Below are 16,953 nucleotides of genomic sequence, written 5' to 3'. Positions count from 1 at the left end.
GAAATTTAACAGGGAGATTGGGCATCAGGAACATGTAAGTCAGAGACATGAAACAAAATTGTAGGTTCCAGGGATGAATAAGCCGTCTGCTTTTGCAACGTAGGTCTCTCTTCTTACAGCTGCTGACCGCTAAAGACAAAGAATGTTTTCTAAATGCCAAGGGAGATAGAAGAAGGTAGAAAGTTGTTTTCACTTAGAAGTCAAAGGAAATGTACTCGGGACTCATTTAGGTACAGACATACTGAGAAGTTATAATTCTATGGTTCAGCCAGATTACCAGTTGACTAGGCTTCTCTGGGTCCTTTGGAGCCTTGCTACCATTTACAGTATTGTTTCATGGGAAAATGCGTACTAAACAGCTGATTTGAAAATGTTTTTAAATACCAGTTATATTTTCACTTGTTCTTGATGGTGATGTGTTCTGGTGGATGTTCTAGGAATAGGTGAATTTATTCCAGAATAAGATAGTTCACTTATACTAAAAATTAAATAATTCCCCGTTAAACAGCTTTGCTGAATTTTTATGGTGTCGTAATAAAATCGTGTTAATGTGCTTTATGTCCGTAAAATCCCACAGAAATAATTCTAGTTCTATTTGCTTAGTAGGTTTTCCATATAGAGCAAATTTTCCCTTTTTTTTATTACACTTCTATGTGTTAGTTGCTAAATCAGGTGTAGATCTTTTGGATAATTATTTTAATCTTCACAATTATCGTGTGAAATTTATTATTATTGCCATTTTATAGGCTCAGAAAGGCTAAATAAACTTGTCCAAAGTCACATAACCAGTAAGTGGCAGAAGGTGGAATTCAGGATTAAACTAGAATGAAATAAAACAAAAACAAACTATATATTTTTTAAAAGAAAGAAAGAAAAAAAGCCTTTGCGTTTTTATTCATTACTACCCTGCCTTGTTCCAGATATAATGAAGCAAGTTTGTAAGTGATACGAAATAGCAAACTACAATTTTGTGAGCAAAAGGAAAGAAGACTTGTAGGAATATAGTATGGAGTCATGAATAAGACCAGTACAAAAATGCATACCGCAAAAGTCTCCATATATATCTTGTAAGTGGGCCTCAAACTTGCCTCTAAGGTTTTCAGCAGTCAACACAAAATGGGAAACCTGGTCACTTCAAACATTTCAGAATGTCTGTATGATAAAAACAGACCAATTGGTTAGAAGAGCCACAACTATTCCTGCTACTAAGACCAAATGACAGTTTCTTCATTGCTTTTTAATAACAGAGACCTTCTAGTATGAGTTCACCAGCTATTATTCTTAACATTCTATAGTAGAATGGGTTCATAATCATAAGACTTGACTAATTTAAAGAACAGAAACTCTTTAAAAACTTTTGTATAGAAATATACAGAAAAGTACCCAGGTAACAAGTTTACAGCTCAATAAATTACCACAAAGGACGTGATCAGCCCATATAACGACCACCCAGGTCCAAGAAATAGACCCCAGAGCCCCATTCATACCCTTCCCAGTCACTACTTACTCCCTTCTCCACAAAGATAACTATGATCTCAACTTCTAATGCAATAGTTTAAGTTTTTGAATTTTATATAAATGGCTTATTATAGTATATATTCTTCTGTCTTGCTTCTCCTGCTCTAAATTGTGAGATTTTAACTGTTATTCTTTTTTTTTTTTTTTTTTTGCGGTAGGATTATTTTTTTTTAATTAAGATTATGATAGATTACAGCCTTGTGAGATTTCAGTTGTACATTATTGTTAGTCTTGTTATGGGTACACCACTTCCCCCTTTGTGCCCTCCCCCCACCCCCCCTTTTCCCTGGTAACCACCGATCAGTTCTCCTTGTCTATATGTTATCTTCCACCTATGTGTGGAGTCATATAGAGTTCGTCTTTCTCTGTCTGGCTTATTTTGCTTAACATAATACCCTCAAGGTCCATCCATGTTGCTGCGAATGGACCAATTTTGTCCTTTTTTATGGCTGAGTAGTATTCCATTGTGTATATATACCATATCTTCTTTATCCAATCATCAGTTTCTGGGCATTTAGGTTGGTTCCACATCTTGGCTATTGTAAATAATGCTGCGATGAACATAGGGGTGCAAAGGACTCTTGGGATTTCTGGTTTCAGGTTCTTAGGATAGATACCCAGTAGTGGGATGGCTGGGTCATAAGGTATTTCTATTTTTAATTTTTTGAGAAATCTCCATACTGTTTTCCATAGTGGCTGCACTAGTTTGCATTCCCACCAACAGTGTATGAGGGTTCCTTTTTCTCCACAACCTCTCCAACATTTGTCGCTCTTGGTTTTGGATGTTTTTGCCAATCTAACGGGTGTAAGGTGATATCTTAGTGTAGTTTTGATTTGCATTTCCCTGATGATTAGCGATGATGAACATCTTTTCATGTGTCTGTTGGCCATACTTATATCTTCTTTGGAGAAATGTCTGTTCATGTCCTCTGCCCATTTTTTGATGAGGTTGTTTGTTTTTTTGTTGTTAAGCTGTGTGAGTTCTTTGTATATGATGGAGATTAACCCTTTGTCGAATAAGTGGCTTGTGAATATTTTTTCCCAATTAGTGGGCTGTTTTTTTGTTTCAATCCTGTTTTCCCTTGCCTTGAAGAAGCTCTTTAGTCTAATGAAATCCCATTTGTTGATTTTTTCTATTGTTTCCCTCAACTGAGGAGTTATAGTGTCTGAAAAGATTCTTTTGAAACTGATGTCAAAGAGTGTACTGCCTATATTTTCTTCTAGAAGACTTATTGTTTCAGGCCTAATCTTTAGGTCTTTGATCCATTTTGAGTTTATTTTGGTGTGTGGTGAAAAAGAATGGTCAATTTTCGATCTTTTGCATGTGGCTGTCCAGTTTTCCCAGCACCATTTGTTGAACAGACTTTCTTTTCTCCAATGTAGGCCCTCCGCTCCTTTGTCGAAGATTAGCTGTCCGTAGATGTGTGGTTTTATCTCTGGGCTTTCAGTTCTCTTCCAATGATCTGTGGACCTGTTTTTGTACAGCTGTTTTGATCACTGTAGCTTTGTAGTATGTTTTGAAATCGGGGATTGTGATTCCGCCAGCTTTGTTTTTCTTACTCAGGATTGCTTTAGCAATTCGGGGTCTTTTGTTGCCCCATATGAATTTTAGGATTCTTTGTTCAATTTCTGTAAAGAATGTCCTTGGGATTCTGATTGGGATAGCGTTGAATCTGTAGATTGCTTTAAGTAGTATGGACATTTTAACTATGTTTATTCTTCCAATCCACGTGCATGGAATGTCTTTCCATCTCTTTATGTCGTCGTCAATTTCTTTCAAGAAAGTCTTGTAGTTTTCATTGTATAAATCCTTGGTTAAATTTTTCCCAAGGTATTTTATTCTTTTCGTTGCGATTGTGAATGGGATTGAGTTCTTGAGTTCTTTTTCTGTTAGTTCATTGTTAGTGTATAGAAATGCTACTGATTTATGTATGTTGGTTTTATATGCTGCTACTTTGCTGTAGTTGTTGATTGTTTCTAATGGTTTTTCTTTAGATTCTTTGGGGTTTTCTATATATAAGATCATGTTGTCTGCAAACAGCGAGAGTTTTACTTCTTCATTACCTATTTGGATTCCTTTTATTTCTTTTTCCTGCCGAATTGCTCTGGCCAGCACCTCCAGTACTATGTTGAATAGGAGTGGTGAAAGTGGGCACCCTTGTCTTGTTCCTGTCCTCAGAGGGATGGCTTTCAGTTTTTGTCCATTGAGTATGATGTTGGCAGTGGGTTTGTCATATATGGCCTTTATTATGTTGAGGTACTTTCCTTCTATACCCATTTTCTTGAGGGTTTTTATCATAAATGGATGTTGGATCTTGTCGAATGCTTTCTCTGCATCTATTGAGATGATCATGTGGTTTTTGTTTCTCAATTTGTTAATGTAGTGTGTCACGTTGATTGACTTGCAGATGTTGAACCATCCCTGTGTTCCTGGTATAAATCCCACTTGATCATGGTGTATAATCTTTTTGATGTATTGCTGTATTCGGTTTGCCAGAATTTTGTTGAGGATTTTTGCATCTATGTTCATCAGTGATATCGGTCTGTAGTTCTCCTTCTTTGTGTTGTCCTTGCCAGGTTTGGAGATCAGAGTGATGTTGGCTTCATAGAATGTGTTAGGGAGTACTCCATCTTCCTCAATTTTCTGGAATAGTTTGAGAAGGATAGGTATTAAATCTTCTTTGAAGGTTTGGTAGAATTCTCCAGAGAAGCCATCTGGTCCTGGACTCTTATTTTTGGGGAGGTTTTTGATTACTGTTTCTATTTCTTTACTTGTGATTGGCCTATTCAGATTCTCCATTTCTTCCTGATTCACTTTGGGAAGGTTGTAGGAGTCTAGGAATTTGTCCATTTCTTCTAGGTTGTTCAATTTGTTGGCATATAGTTTTTCATAGTATTCTCTTATGATCCCTTGTATTTCATTGGTATCTGTTGTGATTTCTCCTCTCTCATTCCTAATTTTATTTATTTGAGATTTCTCTCTTCTTTTCTTGGTGAGTCTGGCTAAGGGTTTGTCGATTTTGTTAATTTTTTCAAAGAACCAACTCTTTGTTTCATTGATCCTTTCTACTGTCTTTTTTGTTTCAGTATCATTTATTTCTGCTCTTATTTTTATTATTTCCCTCCTTCTGCTAACTCTGGGCTTTGTTTGTTCTTCTTTTTCTAATTCTGTTAGGTGTCGTTTGAGGTTGCTTATGTGAGCTTTTTCTTGTTTAGTGAAATGAGCCTGTATTGCAATGAATTTCCCTCTTAGGACTGCTTTTGCTGCATCCCAAATGATTTGGTATGTCATGTTCACATTTTCATTTGTCTCCAGATAATGCTTGATTTCTTCTTTAATTTCTTCAATAATCCATTGTTTGTTCAGAAGCGTGTTGTTTAGTCTCTACATTTTTGCACCTTTCTCTGCTTTATTCTTGTAGTTGATTTCTAGTTTCATAGCATTATGATCAGAAAAGATGCTTGATATTATTTCAACTCTCTTGTATTTATTGATGCTTGCTTTGTTTCCCAAAATATGGTCTATCCTTGAGAATGTTCCATGCGCACTTGAGAAGAATGTGTAACCTGCTGTTTTTGGATGAAGTGTTCTATATATATCTATTAAGTCCATCTGATCTAATTTTTCATTTAATTCTATAATTTCCTTGTTGATTTTCTGTCTGGATGTTCTGTCCATTGGTGTTAATGGCGTGTTGAGGTCCCCTACTATTATTGTATTGTTGTTGATGTCTTCTTTTAGTTCTATTAAGAGTTGCTTTACAAATTTTGGTGCTCCTGTGTTGGGTGCGTATATATTTATAAGTGTTATGTCTTCTTGGTGGAGAGTCCCTTTTATCATTATATACTGTCCCTCTTTGTCTTTCTTTATCTGTTTTGCTTTGAAGTCTACTTTGTCTGATATTAGTATAGCGACACCTGCTTTCTTTTGTTCATTATTAGCTTGGAGTATTGTTCTCCATCCCTTCACTCTGAGTCTGTGTTTGTCTTTGGGGCTGAGGTGTGTTTTCTGGAGGCAGCATATTGTTGGGTCTTGTTCTTTGCTCCATCCTGCCACTCTGTGTCTTTTGATTGGGGAGTTCAGTCCATTTACATTTAGAGTGATTATTGAGATGTGGGGGCCTACCGCTGCCATTTTATGTCTTGTTTTCTGGTTTTCTTCAATTTCCTTTGTTTCTCGTCCCATGGTTTAATCTGTTGTTGTCCTTCTACTTATCTCCTCTGCTCTTGGTTTTGTAGCCCCTTTCCTTTTTTTGATTTTTCAGGAATAAGGGTTTTCCTGAGCATTTCCTGAAGAGGAGTTTTTGTGGCAATGAACTCCCTTAATTTTTGTTTATCTGGGAAAGTTTTTATTTCTTCATCGTATTTGAAGGATATTTTCACTGGGTAGAGAATTCTCGGCTGTAGGTTTTTGTCCTTCAGATTTCTGAACATATCATTCCACTCTCTTCTAGCCTGCAAAGTTTCTGCTGAGAAATCTGCTGATAGCCTGATGGGGGTTCCTTTGTAGGTTAATTTCTTCTGCCTGGCTGCCCTTAGTATTTTCTCCTTGTCGTTGACTTTTGCTAGCTTCACTACTATATGCCGTGGGGTTGGTCTTCTTGCATTGATAAAGTTTGGAGATCTATTGGCTTCTGTCACATGAAGTTCCATCTCTCTCACCAGGTTTGGGAAGTTCTCAGCCATTATTTCTTTGAATAGGCTTTCTGCCCCCTTCTCCCTCTCTTCTCCCTCAGGTATACCTATAATCCTTACGTTGCATCTCCTAATTGCGTCTGATAATTCTCGGAGAGTTTCATTTCTTCTTAGTCTTACTTCTCTCTCCTCCTCTGCCTGCAGCATTCCTATATTCCTATCTTCCAAATTGCTAATTCTTTCCTCCATATTATCGGCCCTACTGTTCAGTGCATCTAGATTTTTCTTAATCTCCTCTATTGTGTTCTTCATTTCCAGTATTTCTGTTTGGTTCTTCTTTATAGTATCAAACTCTTTTGTGACATAGCCCCTGAACTCGTTGAGTTGTCTATCTGAATTCTCTTTTAACTCATTGAGTTTTTTAATGATGGCTGTTTTGAAGTCATCATCATTTAGGTTACATATTTCACTTTCTTTTGGATTGTTTTCTGTGTATTTGTTATTTTCCTTCTGTTCTGGAGATTTAATAGATTTTTTCATATTGCTTGATGTTGTAGATTTGTGCCTCCGCAGAGAAATTGAGTTTAGTTACTCCTTCCACTTGTTTCTACTGGTGTGGTGGGGGAGCAGCTGTTTATACTGCACCAACCAGGAACCCTATCAGCTGTTGCTAACTGGGCCTGGGCCCCTCCTCATAGTCACAGTGGTCCTGTGGGTTCCCTCTTCAGCTGTGGGGGCCGTCACGGGGGGGCTTCAGGCTACTGGTGCCTACTGTTGCAGACCACCTAGACGTGCTCCCTCCTTGCGGTCTGCCATGGTGTTATGGGCTTTTCCAGCGGCCAGGGGCAGGATCACTTATATTTGCAGCTCTGTCACGTCGGCGCCCACAAAATCTCACTTGTCCACTATGGGTCACAGCAGAGCCATGGGCATCTTCTGCAGTCTGTGGTTAGCTCACCTAGCTATGCTACTTTTTTCCCGAGGTCTTCTAGCCTTGTGGCTGCCGGATGGGTACTCTCTATTAGTGGTGTGCAGAGGCTTTCTCTGAGGCTGCTGTGAGACTGTAGGGTTTCCCCCTAGGCTACAGAGCCGGGTCGCTGGAGCTCCACCCAGCCCCACTCCTCTCCCCTAGGATCTCGGGGAGCCCTTTGCCCTGTCTAGGGGATAGCTGGAGACCTTGATTTCAGTGGCAGCTGGCCAGCTGCTGCCCTGCCTGGTATTTTCCTCTCCGGGACCCTCCCGGTGTTGTGGATGCTGGGAGGGGCCTCTCCGCTAATGACAGGTAGGGACTTTGCCTCCTGCCCGGGCGGAACTCTGAAGTATCCCCCCCAGTCCGTGGAGACGGTCGCTGGAGGACCACCCAGCCCCAGTCCTCTCCCAGGAGACCTCCGGCAATCCCGTGCCCTGCCCGGCAGACAGTGGGGTGGGCAGCGGCAGCTGGTGGGCTGCCGCACCACCTGGGATTCTCTCCGGGACCCTCCAGGCACTGTGGCCACTGGGCGGGGCCTCCCCGCCAATGGCGGGCAGAGGCTCTCCCCACGGACTCAGGTGTGCAACTCTGAAGCTTCCCTCTGGGTTTAGGTGTAATTGCAGGGGGCTTTAGGTAGGGCTCTGGTCACCTGTTTCCACCGTCGCTCCTCTGGTGTGCGCTCCCTCCTGCCCTAGGTGTGTGCCGATGCTCTGGGGGCATCCGCTGGAAGAAAGCCACTTGCAGGTACTAGGCTGTTCGGTCGGTGCTGGAGAATTTTCCCCTATCTCCACCTCCTCCCAGAGGGAAGTCCATCCGCCTTCCGATGTGTAGCCGCGTGGGTCTCTCAGGCGTCCCGAGATGCTGTATGGATATCCTTTGTTAAGCAATGAATGTCCAATTTGTTGTGGATTCAAAGGGGGAGACACAAAGAGGATACTCACACCGCCATCTTGGATCCTTCTTAACTATGTTATTCTTAAATGTAGATGTAGGTTATTCATTCTCAATGCTATATAATTTTCCTTTGTATAAATATACCACAATTTATTTATGCTGTTGGTGAACATTTGAATTATTTCCGGTTTGGTCTGTTAAGAACATTGCTGCAAGTGGTTACGCCAGTTTACACTCCCATGAGCAGTGAAGACAGTTCTTAGTGTTCTCGTCTTCATCCACATGTGGGATTGTGAGACTTTATCTAATTTTAGTCATTCTTTGGCTGTGAAGAGGTTTCTCATTATGGTTTGAATGTGTGTTTCCCTAATTACTAGTAATATTAAGAACCTTCCCCCAGCATCCAGAACAATGTTGGCATATATTAGTACTCCATGAAGATGTTTCTAATGAATAGATTATTGCAAAAGGCTTTGCTGGTAAGGTAATGTATAAGCTGTGATAGGAGTGCTAAGAAGCTTCCTGATGTGTGAAAATCAGTGAAAAGAACATTCCAGGCAGAAGAAACAACTAGCACAAAGACCCTAGAAGAAAATGAAGGGACTTTTTGAGGAACCATACTAATGTGGTTGGAGTGTAGTAGAGGGTGCGAAAAAAATGATAGATGATAAGATTAGAGAGGTAGATGGGGTCAAGTCCAATACAGTGCTTTGTAAGCCAGGATAAATAGTTCAGGTTTTTTATTGATTTAGTGGGAAGCCTTTGGATGGTTTTAAGCACTTTGATGAGATCTGATTGGCCCTTCCTGCTCTGTGGTGAGTTGATTGTAGGAGAGCAAGAAAGGAAACGGGAAATGGAGGCTGTTAAAATAGTCCAGGTAAGAGCAAAGGTGGCTTAGAAGGGTGGGAGAAGTGGAAATGTTAGCAATGTAGATGTGTTAGAGGTGTGTTTTAGAGGTAGAGAACTTGCTGATGGACTGTATGAGAAACGTGAGAAAACAGTCAGTGACTCCAGAGATTTTTGGCTTGACGATTAAGTGAGTGGTTGGTGCCATTTCCTGAGGCTGAGGAAGGGCAGGAGATCAAGAGCTCTGTTTTGTTTACATTAAGGTTGAGATTCCTGTTCAACATCAAATGAAAATACCGGGTAGGCAATAGCTATGTGAGTATGAAGTTCTAAGAAGAGGTCAGGGCTAAAAACAGGTTTAGTAGTTATTGGCATATAAATGGCATTCATAGATAAAGAGAAGGGGGTCCAGAAGCAAATTTGTGGCACTCCTGACCTTTAAAGTCAAGAGAGCCAGCAAAGGAGACCAAAACCACCAGTGGGATAGGAGGAAAACTGGTGAGTGTGGAGACACAAGAGCCTCCATTTCGAGAAGGGAGCACTTAACGTAGTTGTTTTAGTTAGATTTTAAACGTCACTGATCCTTCTGAAGACTGAATTTATTAGGAGAGATTTCTTCAGCATTTTTTACCATTTATCAGAGAATGATGGATAATTTATGAAAGAACTTAGGTGGAATGATCTCTCACTGAACAATTACTGAGACCCCCTTCCTGAAGAAATTAGAGAAATGTAAGCTATTTCAGGACAAGGCTGGCAAAGAAAACAACAACAAACAAAACCTGTTATAGGGTGCTGTAAGCAACATAAACCCAGGTAGGTGAACCCCCCCCTTTCTTTCTAAGGATCGCCATTGGGCTGGTTTCCAGTACCCAGAAGGTCTTCTGTCATCGTGTCTCCTTTGGTGTGGAGGAGTTTTTTAAGTCATCATAAGAATCTTCTTTTATTTCTACCAGCCAAGTACAAAATTAGGAGTTTAAATAAATAAAAGAAAATCTAAACAAAGCCCTCACTGAAGATTGGCTTAGAAAATGTTTATATGTGAGTACTCCTTAAGTTTTTAAATTCTGTTAACTCTGTTTATTCTTTACCTGAGCTATGGATTTAATTAAATATCTGCCAAAAAATATGTTTAATGTCCTAAACATTCTTAATATGCTTAATATGTGTGCTCATTTTGTTATTAAACTAGGGCTTTTGAAATAAGGAACTTTAAAAATCAAATGACAGATTACCCTTTTATGCTGTTGGAATCTTTTTGTTCCCATGTGCTTATATTCTTCAGTTTAAAGGTAGTTAATAAAATCATTTGAACTTGAATTTTTTTAAAAGAAGCTTTTTAGAGACTCTTTCACCATTGGTCTTCATCTAGGCATTAAACCAGCGTATTAAAGGTAGAAAAGAACTAGTTATTTGGCTCTGTACTTATTGGCAGCCTTTTTTTCTCTTTATGTCTAACTGAATGATACTATTTTTGTTTTTTTAACTGGCTGCGTATTTTATACTATTTCTACCAGTCTTGATTTCCTTTTAAGTCTTGAAAAGCTCCAAGTAATTATCTAGTTTATAGAGCGATAACCTAGCATAGCATTGACATCTTACTCACAAGCTGCTTCATAGCAACAGTATACTTCTGGAGGCAGAAATAAGAATCAAACATAGTGTCTTCTATTTTTATTGATGGCTGCTGATAATTTGATTTTAGTATTACTGTTTCAGAAAAATTTCAATATGTGGAGTTATAAACTTTCATGTATGTTTTACAGTAAGAAGTGCTAGGTTTTACATGCCCAAAAACTGATGATTGGATAAAGAAGATATGGTATATATACACAATGGAATACTACTCAGCCATAAAAAAAGACAAAATTGGCCCATTCGCAGCAACATGGATGGACCTCGAGGGTATTATGTTAAGTGAAATAAGCCAGACAGAGAAAGACGAACTCTATATGACTCCACTCATAGGTGGAAGTTAATATATTGACAAGAAGATCTGATTGGTGGTTACCAGGGAAAAGGGGGGGTGGGGGGAGGGCACAAAGGGGGAAGTGGTGTACCCACAACATGACTAACAATAATGTACAACTGAAATCTCACAAGGCTGTAATCTATCATAACATTAAAAAAAGAAGTGCTAGGTTTCCCAGTGCAGCAGCTTCTTAATAAAAGAAATTATTCCCTCAACAAAATGTCCCACGTAGATAATGAGAGATCACGTTTGTACTCATGAGAATTGCTTTAAGGCACTTGAATTAAATGTTTAGCACTGTTTTTTAATCTTACAATCTCCATTTATGAATAAAAAATTCATTCTTAATGACTTCTTTAAATGAGTGTTATTACTCCTATTCCTATTATTTGTTCCATTTTATCTTGGATAAGCAATTTATCTTATTTGAAGTCATAAGATTAAAGAAATTATTGTACAATGTATAGTGTTTTATATCTGGAATAGTATCACCATGTAAAAGAGACTTAACGCTGAGATTTCAGATTTGTATTTTTTTTTTAAGCCAGATATGTTCTTAAAGTTTATCTGGTTTTTACCTGATAAATGAGGAAGCTGAGGGCCCAAGAATTAAGGGACTTACCCAAAGTTACACAGCGAGTTAGTGACAGACGGAACTACTACCCGGGCATTCTGGCTTCTGATCCCCTCCATCCCACTGCCCTATCACAATCCTGCTGACCCACTTAACGATCACATGTTAGATAGAGTAGGAGTTCCCTAAGTGTTTAATTGAATTAAAATTAATTACTTCTCTCAGATGAGAACCCAATGTCTAGTTAGTAGAAATTTCCTCTCACTTAGTCTTCTTTACTTTTCTTTCAGCATCAGGTTCTGGACTTCTGTTCCATCTGAGAATGGGGAATTGGTCTGATTTGACGCTTCAGATTCTGCTTCAGTTTCCAGTGGGTGCCACTAAAATCTTAGCTTTTAAATATTATATGATTTTCTGAAAACAGAGGCAACTGAGATTTTTCTAGCCAAATTTGACATTTCCAGAAGCATAGAAGTAGATAAAAATTGTCAATCCAATTTCATCTATACCTATTGCTTAAGAAAGACAAGCTTACCCAAGGACATAAATTAGCTCAGCTTTTCAATACATTCTGTTTCAAGAGTTTGTTATTTAACTGGTGACCAAACTTCCAGCAATTGTTTCTAGATTAATTTTTTTAATCTCGAGGACTCTGTATCTTTCCATTCATTCTTTGCCTACAAAAAGAATATATAATATACCACATTCAGAGAAAAACTATAATAATCCCACAGAGAATACCTTACTTTTATTCAAAACTTTTAGACCACTTTCCAACTTTATGTTATATTCATAAAAAGAGGTATTTTTACCCAATTATATATATGTATGTATCCTGTTCCTCCGATAGGTAGAAAAAAATTTTTAAATTTGTTAATGAAAATGTGTGTTTCTAATGATGGTAATTTCATTAAGGAACTAGAGTTGAGTCATGAGAGCATGACAGAAAAGACAGGTCTGGTAGGAGAGAGTAAGATGAGAAAATAATATCACCTGGAAAAGGAAAATTTAAAAGATAAGGAAAAGAATTAGACAATCTGAAACTAAGGATTTGGATCTGGTACTCAGAATTAAAGGACCAAATAAATATCCTCAAGAGATAATATCTTGCTGGCCAAGAAGCAGAACCAGGTGGAATTATAAAGTGAGATTTGGATATTAAGCTGTATCATCCCATCTGATGATGGGATTTTTTTTTCTGATATTGTGCCAGACACTATGGGAAGTACAGTATAGTCTTACTCTTGACAAATTTGCAGTCCGATGGGGAAAAGTGGAACAGTTAATTTGATAAAGACTGTATGGTTAGTACTGATAATGAGTACTTAATAGTTCAGAAATGGGGATAACACAGCACTTAATTTCATTTATTTTAATTAATGGTTGTTATACTCTCCTTGATGCTCAGGAGTAAGATATACTGTGAATTCCTTGATGGCAAAGACTGTGTCTTATTCAGCCTTATATTTCTTAAGAGTCTCTCAGAAGTCCTAACATAGTACTGTGTACACACACATTCAATCAGTTCTCTTGGTGTTCAAACTGTCCTAGATTTGACCAGTGGCAGCTCTTTGAAGCTGGCTTCAGTAGTGTTTGAGCACTTCTGTGTTCTCTGGTGCTAGGTGGCAAGTTATTTTTAATAGTACTTTTTACATCAAATGAGTATAGCTAGATTTTCCAATGTATGAGAGTAAAACAATGTTTGTTAGTACTAATCTGTAAATTGCTTAATAAGTAGTCCCAACAATTACTCTATGACAATTAGATTGGAAGTCATGAGAAACCATTTCAAGGGAAACTGCATATTAAATACCACTTGGGTTATAAGAAATAAAGACAGATAATGGTAAGCATTTTTTATTTTATTTTTGTTTTCTTTTGAGGAAGATTAGCCCTGAGCTAACATCCGCTGCCAATCCTCCTCTTTTTACTGAGGGAGACTGGCCCTGAGCTAACATCCATGCCCATCTTCCTCTAGTTTATACGTGGGACACCTACCACAGCATGGCTCGCCAAGCGGTGCCATGTCCGCACCCGGGATCCAAACCGGCGAACCCCGGGCCGCCAAAGCAGAACGTGCAAACTTAACAGCTGCGCCACCAGGCCAGCCCCTGAGAAGCATTTTTTAAAGGAAATAGAGCTAACTATAAAGCCTACAGTGACAGATTTTATAGTTACTTAGAGCAGTTCTTAAGCGGATTTAATTCAATGAGATTGGAAGAGACTTCTTTCAGCATTCCCGCAAAGAGACTATCTAATAGCATACTCTTTGATCTCAGACATGAGGAAAATGATATAAATGTGTAAAACCATTTCAATAATCTGTATGATGCTGATAAGATTTTAGCCTGACTACAGCAGTAAATATATTTGTTAACATTTAGAGTGATGCTGATGGGAGGTACATGAAGATTTCATTCAACCTGATATGGACAAACAAAATGAACTGCAGTTTTAAAGTCCAGTGAACTTACTCATTTACTCAAAGCTTCTTTCATTTATTCAGAAGCTGATTACTGCTACTCTTCATCTAACTCTTACTTTCTCCTTTCATTATCATGCCAGGACTTCTAAACACGTCCGTAAGATGGAGAAGAGGGGGAAAAATCTGTATCAATGCAATTTACCAGATTCTTAATAGCAGTTCTGGATTTTTGTTTTCTTTTTTTTTTTTTTAATTTGATAAGTTTGGTTTCTTTAGTTTTGTTTTTGTTCTCCGTCTTACTACAGGTGGTTGAAAAACCAAACTGTCATCTTTAGAACAGTGGACTTAGAGTCGGAAGACCTGGATTCTATGCCTAGTTCTGCCACTGATTAACTGTGTGACCTTAGATGCCAGTTGACTTCATATATTCATGCAATCAGTATAAAATCAACATCTGAACATCTTTCAGCTCCCAGGCATGCCTCAGGCCTTGCCTCAGTTTCTACATGCCAAAACAGTTATGCTAAATGATCTTTAAAGTACTTTTTATCCCAGTCCTGTGCTAAGTGTACAGAAGTCATAGGCCCAGCTGTTAAGGAGTTCAGACTGGTAGGGAGAAGCAGAAGGTATGGGCAGTGCTGTGGTAGAACCATAGGCACCATGGCCTAGAAGCGTGTCAAAAAGTCTTTGGGCATGGGGCTGCCTAAGCTCTGTATTGAAGAAGGAGCAGAAGATAGCCAGGAAAAGGAGAGTAGAAGGGTATTTTAGGCACAGAGGTCATGATATACAAAGGTTTGGAGGAAGTAAAGAGCTCACGATGGAGACCGAGAAGGAGCAGCTATAAAAGTAGGAGGGAAGTCAGTAGAGAGGGGCATCTCTCACACCAGAGGGAGAGAGACTTCCCCTGACCAGTTTGTTCTTAGTATGTGGTTCTGAAAATAACATTTAGAGGGATTGATCTGATGGCTGAAGGTGAAGCTTTCTTAATCAAACAAGAGGAAATCCATAAAATGCAATCTTCTTCCCTGATTATATTTTGAATTATATTCCTCTTAAGGCCTTGGTCCAAATGATTCATTTCAGAGCCAATTTGAATCTTTTCGGTCTAATTACTATTACCCACCACGCTACTCAATACTTCACATTCTTTTTTTAGTGCTATTCATTCTTAAATATAAAAGTCGAGTTGCTTCTACCATGCCAGGACTTTGAAATATAGTAAGTCATTTTAAAAACATTTTCTTTTGCATCAAGTAATTCAATTTTAAAATGCTGGTTTTTTAAAGAAGCAATAAGATAGTATTGACAGTTTTTCAAACTAGGAACATTTGAAAATGTGCTTCACAAAGTTACTGTCAATTAAAGGAGAATTGCTAGGTCTCTCAGATTTACAAAAACTAAAAACTTTACATTGTGGTTGGAAGTGTTTAGTGCAGTAAATCATGTGCTTTCCAGGGACCATATCTCACAGATGCAGTTGGACATAAGATAATCAGATTTGCACTCCCCGCAAGCTGGACAGCTAAAAATGTCGTACCAATAATATGTGTCAAAGACTTAGTGCTACTTTGCTGCCTGTCTGATTTAAGTTGTTGTGGTCATTCTGAGGAACCTCTGATATGATAAGATAGCATTCATGAGGTCATGTGGTTTGCAAGTGCCCAATCTTAACTAAGCAGCCTGTGAGCACCTCAGAATGAGGAACAGAGGGATACTAACCTTGTCTGTTTGAAAGCTTATTTTGTGTTCAGTGACAAAATAGTGTGGGTGTGTGGCTATAAATGTAAATTATGTATTTTTAAAATTACTTTTCCATCAGGAGTTTTAGTTTCTGAAAAAAATGAATACTACAAATGCATTCATCGCCTTTTACTTAATACTTCAGTCTAAAGGGTTAAACTTTTAATTGCAAATATTTTCTGCCTGTTTAAAATGAAGCTGTAGAAGGTAGCCACTATTTCTTTTTCTTTTTCTGCTGAGGGAAAAACTGGATGTTGAAGATTAACATTGTTGGTGAATTTTTTTTTAGTCAATTAAGTTTTCTACATTTCCTAAATAGAAAATTATTTATTTTCAATCTGGTAATATCTCCATTGGAAACATACCCACAAAAGGGCTATCTGATTTATATATATAAAAAAGCATCTTTATTGAGATGTAATTCACATACAATACAGTTCACCCATTTAAAGTGTACAATTCAATGGTTTTTAGTATATTCACAGAGTTGTGCAACCATTGCTACAAAGCAATTTTAGAATTTTTTTTTTTTGAGGAAGATTAGCCCTGAGCTAACTACTGCCAATCTTCCTCTTTTTGCTGAGGAAGACTGGCCCTGAGCTAACATCCATGCCCATCTTCCTCTTCTTTATACATGGGACGCCTACCACAGCATGGGTTTTTGCCAAGTGATGCCATGTCTGCACCCTGGATCCGAACCCGCGAACCCCGGTCCACCAAGAAGCAGAAAGTGCGAACTTAACCGCTGCACCACCGGGCTTGCCCCTAGAACATTTTTATTACGTTAAAAATTAATCCCATTTTTATTAGCAGACACTCTTTGTTTCCCCCAAGCCCCCTTCCCCCAGCCCTTGGCAACCACTAATGTACTTTCAGTCTTTATAGGTTCTCTCTTCTGGACATTTTATTTAAATAAAATTATACAATATGTGATCATTTGTGACTAGTTTCTTTAACTTAGCATAATGTTAGCATAAAGTTCATCCATGTTGTAGCATGTGTCAGTACCTCATTCCTTTTTATTGCCTAATAATATTCCATTATATGGATATACCACTTTTATTTATCCATGCTTCAGTTGATGGACATTTAGGTTGTTTCCACTTTTTGGCTGTTATAAAAAATGCTGCTGCAAGCATTCAAGTACAAGTTCCTTTGTTGAGTATATGTTTTCATTTGTCTTGAATTTATACTCAGTAGTGGAATCACTGGGTCATATGATAACTCTATATTTGACCATTTGAGGAACTGCCATACTGTTTTCCAAAGCAGCCGTATGATTGTATGTAAGGTTCCACCAGCTGTGTATAAGGGTTCCAATTTCTCCACATCCTTGTCAAAACTTGTTATTATCTCTCTTTTTCATTATAGCCATCCTG

General features: G+C 38.3%; 1 protein-coding gene across 11 annotated transcripts in view; it reads left to right on the top strand.

Moving 5' to 3' along the window:
• Window positions 1–16,953, top strand: part of EVI5 (ecotropic viral integration site 5) — a 217,276-nt gene that overhangs the window by 179,751 nt on the left and 20,572 nt on the right. Inside the window, exon 20 of one of the 11 annotated variants that reach the window (XM_070486831.1) lies at window positions 16,227–16,501. The exons of 9 other annotated variants lie outside the window; for them this stretch is intronic. In XM_070486831.1, coding sequence (XP_070342932.1) covers window positions 16,227–16,316 — 90 coding nt within the window. In that variant the 3' untranslated portion in view covers window positions 16,317–16,501. Of the gene's footprint in view, window positions 1–11,699; window positions 11,745–16,226; window positions 16,502–16,953 lie in introns of those variants that run through there. One more of the 11 variants, XM_044748909.2, reaches the window with a different exon arrangement.

This window comes from Equus asinus, chromosome 16 (genome assembly GCF_041296235.1).
Source record: "Equus asinus isolate D_3611 breed Donkey chromosome 16, EquAss-T2T_v2, whole genome shotgun sequence".
Classification (NCBI taxonomy): domain Eukaryota; kingdom Metazoa; phylum Chordata; class Mammalia; order Perissodactyla; family Equidae; genus Equus; species Equus asinus.
Note: the sequence above shows the minus strand (reverse complement) of the source record. Positions and strands in the feature narration are given on the sequence as shown.